Genomic DNA, 7,391 nt, shown 5'->3' with positions numbered 1-7,391 from the left:
CTCTAAGAACTGGGAAAATGGGTTCTCCAAACCTGTTCCTTTAACTCACTGAGAGTCTTAGGAAAAAACAGACACAAAAGACAGACTCGAGTCCCATTTGTTTTGGTCAGACATGGAGCTTTCTCCTTTATTTCTGGGTGCTGCACATGGGAAGGGCCTTAAGTACATCAATGCAGTCGTGTCCTGTCTGTGCAGGTGGAATTCCTCTTGCTTTGCTGATCCAGACAAACATCATCCAAACAGTTCATGCACAATACATCTCAAAGCCACACTGAGAGCTCCCCAGGACTGAGAGGGGCCACAGGGCTGGGCTATGTCCCTGTCCCACACTCCTCCAGTGGGGCAAGGAGACCAGTGAGGCTGGAACAGGAGGCTTGGCATCCTCCCAGGCTGGTGCACATGGGGAGCAGCTCCATTCACTGTGAAAAATCATGTGTGCAAGGTCTGAGTGAGGCCCTTGAAGTGAGGAGAGGGAGGGCAGCAAACAGGCCATGGGGGCTGCAGGGGTGGGGTAGGACAGGGACAGCAGGAGGAAAGGGACACTGGTGTCCTCAGGTCACTGGTGTGCTGGGTGAGGGTGAGCAGAGCCCAACTGGCACCACACAACCTTCTCCTGGGCAGGGAGGATTTTAACATTCAAGTTGAGGAGGAGGAGGAGGGATCATGGCCACATTTTGGAACATTAAAGGAGGTGGTGGAAGCTTTGTCAGGAACCTAAGTGATTTCTGGACCACCTGCTCAGGGGCAAAACAAACAGTGAGACCTGGAGGGGCTTGTTTTATCCTCACACATGTGCTCAAAACCCTCAGTGCTCTTCCTAGCAACTCCATCCCAGCTTCCCTTTCTTCACATCCTGCCCTACCACACTAACCACTTCCCCCCTCTGGTCAGTAAGGACAAACATAAAGTGACATTTCAAGTACTCTGGAGAAACCACCATGGAGCCTCAGAGGTTCTGTGTGAGGGGTTGGATTTAAAAGCAGTGAGGATCTTTGCACAGGGGTTAGCCAGCAAGGAATCTTCAGGGAGGGACAGGTGGGACCTCTCTCAGAAGGTGCTGTAAGCATCTGGGAGCAGGGAAGGTGAGGGAAAGCCATTCCAAAAACTGTTTCAACAGAGCAAACCATGAAAAGTAGCTGTTCAGCCTTGGTTCTGTGGCAGCTGCTTCTCAATTTGAGGGCTCTGATCCTGCCATGGGCCATCTGCTCCCACTCACTGGCCCTGGGCAGGGACCTAACTCCTCAGTTTGTCCACAGAGAGAGGAAAATCATCCCAGTGAGATGATGGAGTGGTTACCCAGCCCTGGCTGGTTGCAGGCTGTGTGCTGACATGATTCATCTATCCAGGGGACAAATAAAAACCATTATCTTGAGAAAAAAAAAGCTATAGTACTAATTCTCTTTGCCTACTGCAGAAAGAAAACCATACCTGAACTACAGTATATAAATCACTTTTGGTTTAGGGGAGTTAAAAAACTCCACCACAAACCAGACAAGCACCCAACACCTATGGCATCTAATCAATCTTCTATTAGTAAGGATGGATTTTCTTTTGAGTTCTTAATTTGAAAAGGTGGCTGCAGGGGTACTTTAATGGGATGGAAAAGCCTCTCTGCCCTCCACCAGCAGCTGCCCTTGGGCTGCAGCAGCTCTGGATAGATCCTGGTGTGGCTTTTTGGCAGGCAAGGAGCAGAGCTGAGCTGATGGAGGACCCTGAGGAGATCTGCTGCCATCACCATGGGCTGGGGGCAATCTGCAGGGATCCAAGGAGGTGGCAGTGCTGGTCCTGATCCCAGTGAGCACTGGGTGTCCCCAACAGCAGGGGTGACAGGGTAGAGAGGTATGGGAAGAGCTTTAGCCAGTGGCTAACTGGGGCCTCTCTATGCTGGGAAGTCCTTTGGGCCACCCCAGCTTGGGACCTTCACCAGGCTTGAAGAGCTATGGTACAAACACCCTGAGGACAAGGGGGCAGTGGATGGCAGGGGATGCTACCCAAGCATGCATGCTTCCCAGGAGAGGCAGAGAGCTGGCTCTGCACAAGCAAAGGGAAGGGCATTGCCAGAGAGGGAACAGGGAGGTGACAGTGAAGCTTTCAAGGCCGTTAGGTGATTTAGAACAAAGTCCTTGTATCTTCTAGGAAAGGCCATTCCCTTCTGCACCTTCCCTCTCCCTGGCAGAGATTAGAGCAGTAAGGTTAATATAGTAGCAGGTACATCCATGAAAATCCGCAGCTGAGTCTTCACTCCAAGTGCTGCCAGCTCTTCCCTGCATCTTCAGGGATCAAGGTGCCTCGTTGGAAGTGGCTCCATTGCCTTTGTTGACGTAAAAGGGGCGATAATGTGACTGTAAAGGAGAATTTGGGGCTTGTCAGTTTGACCCACCTCCTCCTTCTGACCACCTCTACCTCACCCTCCTGGTTAACCCACCCATACATGTGTTAAACTCCTGTCTGAATATCTTCAGCTTCTCCTCCTGCCTCACTGCACTCACTCCTGCAGGTGCTGGAGAGATCAAATGCAAATGGCTTTGCCTTTTGATGTCTCCACATGCTTTGCATGAGCCTCATTCCTGAGCCAAATGAGCCTGTGCATTATGGAAGATCTCAGACTATGACTCATGGTTTGATGAGAGGTTTACAGGGAGATGAGGAATGTCACCTTTATTTTTATGCTCCTGTCAGTGTCTTTTAATTGCTCACTAACCTGACAACTCAGGGCAGTTTTCACACTTAAGGCTGTGCACAGTTATGCAAGTTGTGTGGTATTTCTTTGTGCTCTGGGGCTGCCAAGCCCAAACTTCTGTGCATGGAAATCCTCCCACAATGGTGTATTGTTTAGTTGTGCCTCCACATGTTGCAGGGCCTAGTAGGCAATGTCTGTGTAACCAGAAGTGGAGAGATTCAGAGATTGTTAAGGGGTTGGAATGGAGCTTAGAGATGATCCAGCCCCAACCCCCTGCCCTGGGCAGGGACACCTCAAACCAGAGCAGGTTGCTCAAGGCTTTAGCCAACCTGGCTGTGGACACTGCCAGGGTTGGGGCAGCCACAGCCTCCCTGGGCTAAGCAGAGATGTTTAGATCCTGAGATGGAGCAGAGCCTATAGGAGTTGCTGCTTTTTGTATCTCCAGCTCCATTTAGTTCAGTTCCTGAATGTATCTTGTCTCCTCAGCACCTACCCCTGGACTTCCAGCCCTATCTGCACCATCACAACAGGCAGCACATGGCAAAGTTGTACTGTGCAGCCTCATGTTGGCTGGGGAGTGTTGCAAACACAGCAACCAATTGATTTGGTGTGATCATTGCACTGTCCAAGGCAGAATCTCCAGCTTGGGTGAGAAGACTCTCACACCACTGGAGCCTAGACCATGGCAACCAGCAACAACTGGGTCCTGTACTGTCCAGTCTGTCTTGGTTTTGACCCACTGCCCAGATCTCATGTGCAGGAAGGGGGAAAGACCTCCCAGGGCCATGCTGATCCCTTTGTGTGCAGCACTGGTGAATATTCAGCACCACAGAAAGCATTGGCAGAGTAAACCCAACCCATCCTTCCTCCCAGTGCCCAACACCTCCAGCTCAATGTTCCCTTTTGTTGAAATCCCATCATTTTATGGCTTTAATTTCCAATATAATTAAGCTCTGGAACAGGGGGGGCTTCATTTAAACAGCTCCCTGTGGGTTAAAAAGTCATTCCTCCTTAACCAGTGTAGCCCTTTGTGAAAAGTCATATTTACAGACCTTTTAGAATGTGTAGTACTTAAATACATATTTAAGACTATTTTAAAAGCTAGATTATTGGCCCAATAGACCGTGAAAGCTCCTGCAGAGATACTGCAGGCCAGAGCATGGAGTTCTATTTCAGGGCTTTGAAATGCTTGAATTTGTCAGCTCAGTTGGTAGGTTCAGGGCTGTCTGCTGAATACAGGCTAGCAAAGGGAAAGGGGCATTACAAAGGGATGCATGAGAGACCAGGAGAGACAAAAAAACCTGGTGATTTCAGGTGGGAGAAGCATTCTCCATGGGGATTAAGGAGAGCCCATGGAGCAGAGCATCCTGTCTGTCCTGCAGTGGGTGCTCATTGCTAAGATCACCCCACTGGTGTCCAGCAGTGCTAACAGGGACCTCACTTTCCTGTCCAGATTGCTCCAGTGTAGCACCAGCATTAGGGAGGACAGGTTGGCATCTAAAATCACTGGGGACAATCCCCAGCTGAGCACTCTGGGGATTAAGGAGAGCCCATGGAGCAGAGCATCCTGTCTGTCCTGCAGTGGGTGCTCATTGCTAAGATCACCCCACTGGTGTCCAGCAGTGCTAACAGGGACCTCACTTTCCTGTCCAGATTGCTCCAGTGTAGCACCAGCATTAGGGAGGACAGGTTGGCATCTAAAATCACTGGGGACAATCCCCAGCTGAGCACTCACATGAGAGAATCACAGGGTCATGGAAGACTGGTTTGGTTTGGGTTGGAAAGGCTTTAAAGATCATCTGGTTCCACTCCTTGCCATGGGCAGGGACACCTTCCACCAGCCCAGATTGCTCGCCTGCCCTGAAACACTTCCAGGAGTGGAGCAGCCACAGCTTCTCTGGGCAAAGAATTTCTTCCTAATGCCTAATCTAAACCTCTCAGTCAGTTTGAACCCATTCCCCCTTGTCCTGTCCAACAGTTCCCAATGAAGAATCCCTCTCCAACTCCCATGGTGATCTGTCAGGCAGTGGTCAGACACAACACAGAAGGGATTGCAGAGCTTTGCTGTTTGCCTGCAGCACCTTCAGCCACTCCAGGCTGGATGCTCTCACAGTGACAGTTTGCCAAGGAACATCCCTTTCCCAGGGATTCACCTCCTGGGGAGCCTTGAAAACTGAGCAGCTCCAGCTGCAGTGCTCAGGCAGCCACTGACTGCTCTGCCTGTCCTCTGTTTGCCTTCAGCATGGGAATACTCTCCATTCCTGCCTCTCCCAAGTCTGATTTCCAGGGAACAGTAAATAATCTTTCATAAATTCAGATAAAAACCAGATTTCATCTGTGGTGGCCAAAGCTTAACAATCTGCATTCAACTCATGCAAGACCTTAGTGCAGCACAGTGTGAATGGGTGTTAAGGAAAAGATTGATTTAGTGCTGCTGTGGAAATGCATTAACTGTTTGTTAGCCTTGGGTGTTTTGGATTAAAAGACCTCCAATATCACTCTCTTCTGCTTCTTGTAATGCACTGTTACCTGGTTTGTGCTAATAGTGCCAAGTGAGTGGTTTGTAGATGCTGCAGTGATTCCTGATCATAGTCTGAGCTCTCACCTTTGATATTGCACCTGCCCAATGTAGGATGGACTTAGTAAGGTATTTTTGCATGATTTTCTTCTGGGTGATTTACACAATCTGAGCTTTCTAATGTCACAGACTATTAAGAGTGTATGATAACCCTGCAGGGAGGAAAAATACTACAGATAGCAGCGTGTGCACTGTAATATTTGATAGCTTTTATCTTCTGGATCAAATTTGAGACCCAAATCTTTTCATAGTGTCATTTTGCAGCATTGATTACTCCTACAACCCAGAGCTCTGTGTGTGTGTGTGTGTCAATCTCCATCCCTAACAGAAGCTGTTGACTTAAAGCTTTTAATTTCCCATTTCCAAAGGATCCATCCCTGTCTCTGGAGCCTCAGGTACCCCTAGAAGTCTCTTACTGCAGCTGTGCACACATTTCCACCCCAAGGATGTATTCCTTACCAATACAGATTGCTTAGGAGATTTCCATGTCTGTGGTGTCACCTTTGCAGATTGATGTCTCACTATTGAAGGATAAGCTGTGACAACAGAGAACAGGGTTAGATATCAGTCCCTGCCACCCTCCCCATCTCCCCTGGCCAGGATGAGTAGCAGGACTGGAAGTGCCACATCATTAGTATTGCATTGCTTAACATGGAAATGGAGCCACTGCTGGGGTGGGACACAGCAGCCATCAGACAGATGCCTCTTCCACCACCCAATCAGTTAGGAAAAGGGAGGAAAGAAGGTCTAATTATAATCCCTGAGGAATGCAGAGAGGTGGAATGCAATCAGACCAATTAAACCTATAGGCTAAGTCCCAAACTCAGCACTCTGAGCACCACAGGCTGTTTGGTTAGTGCAAAGAGCCAAGGCCTGAGGTTCACACCAGCACCTCTGGCAGTGTGAGAAGCCCTAACCCCCTTCTACCACACCAGCTCTGTTCTGTCCTCAAAATAACACCAGCCCTGCTGTATCACCACCAGGTTGAGGCTATCAGGCCTTTCCCCACCATTTCCATCTGCAAAGGAATCAGGCTCTGCTTGGCAGGTGCTGCTGCCCTTGGATTCCACCTCTGGTGCCCTTGAACTAGCAGGCAGTGAGAGGAGGATGCTGAGGTGGTGAATGGGGGATTCTGGCTGAGCTGAAGCAGGTCAGGCAGCTCCTGCATTTATTGTTTTAAGGCTGTGCTCAGTGGCTCTTATTCCTTCAGGATGACACTGATGAAGCTAAAGGGGCAAACAGCCACAAGCATCATCTCCTGGAATCTTTCTGGTCCTTATGCCTGTAAAATCATCTTAATTTATCTCTCCCCCTTACAAACATAATTTTAAACCCATTCATTAGACAGAACTTTGGAATGGTTTTAACACTCCTGTTGCTCTGGATCAGCAGAGTGAGTTGGTCGTGTCAACTTGTGGAGATATCTAAGAGCTTGACAGTCAGGTCAAGGTGTAGAACTGCTCCAGGGCTTCTCTGGGGGAGCTGGAAGAGGATTTAAGTGTCTTAGCAGTTACAAAGGGACAGGAGGAAGGGGAAAGGGGGATCCTAGTACCGGTCTTAGTGAAGAGGCTCCCATCAGACTGTTTGCTGAAGTCACCGGGCGGATTCTGTCCCACCGAGGAGAACTGAAAAGGCAGCTTAGTGCCATTGCCTACTGGAAGATAGAAGAGGTTGTGTTATTCCACAGGGTTGCAGGGCTGCAGTGGGGAAGCCTAAACATTGCAAAACACCCCCTTGTCAAACTGCCTTCAAGTAGCTCAAGGAGGGGAATGGGAACCAACAGATGATCCCTTTTCTCCTGGGGAGAAAAGGCAGCTGAGAACACTCAGCTGTGGGGGTCAGTGCACAGTGGGGGAGTGTGGAGTGAGCCCAATGCTCCAGGCAGAAAGAGCCTTTCTCTTGAGAGACCCAGAGTGCAGGTGTGACTGAAGAGCAGCAGTTTCCTGGCAGGTAAACTGCATCCTCAGAGACAGGAGGAATGACTACACGGCTGCCCAAGCTCCCTTGCCTCCAAGCAGTTGAGGCTTTATTCAAAGCCCATGGAAATGAAAGCAAGGCTTCCCCTCTTGGTCTCCTTGGGGTCAGGTCCTGGCTGCCAGAACGAATCTGAGAGCAGAGAGATGACAGGGAACC

General features: G+C 49.5%; 1 protein-coding gene across 2 annotated transcripts in view; it reads right to left on the bottom strand.

The window, feature by feature from the left end:
- Nucleotides 1–2,279: 2,279 nt before the first annotated feature.
- TRIM29 (tripartite motif containing 29) overlaps nt 2,280–7,391 on the bottom strand; it is a 23,896-nt gene continuing 18,784 nt past the window's right edge. The window contains exons 7-9 of one of the 2 annotated variants that reach the window (XM_009085152.1): nt 6,811–6,912; nt 5,718–5,794; nt 2,280–2,342 (exon numbers count right to left, since the gene is read on the bottom strand). In XM_009085152.1, coding sequence (XP_009083400.1) covers nt 2,280–2,342; nt 5,718–5,794; nt 6,811–6,912 — 242 coding nt within the window. The remainder of the gene's footprint in view (nt 2,343–5,717; nt 5,795–6,810; nt 6,913–7,391) is intronic. The other variant, XM_009085153.1, reaches the window with a different exon arrangement.

The sequence above is a fragment of the Acanthisitta chloris genome, unplaced genomic scaffold (genome assembly GCF_000695815.1).
Source record: "Acanthisitta chloris isolate BGI_N310 unplaced genomic scaffold, ASM69581v1 scaffold2522, whole genome shotgun sequence".
Classification (NCBI taxonomy): domain Eukaryota; kingdom Metazoa; phylum Chordata; class Aves; order Passeriformes; family Acanthisittidae; genus Acanthisitta; species Acanthisitta chloris.
Note: the sequence above shows the minus strand (reverse complement) of the source record. Positions and strands in the feature narration are given on the sequence as shown.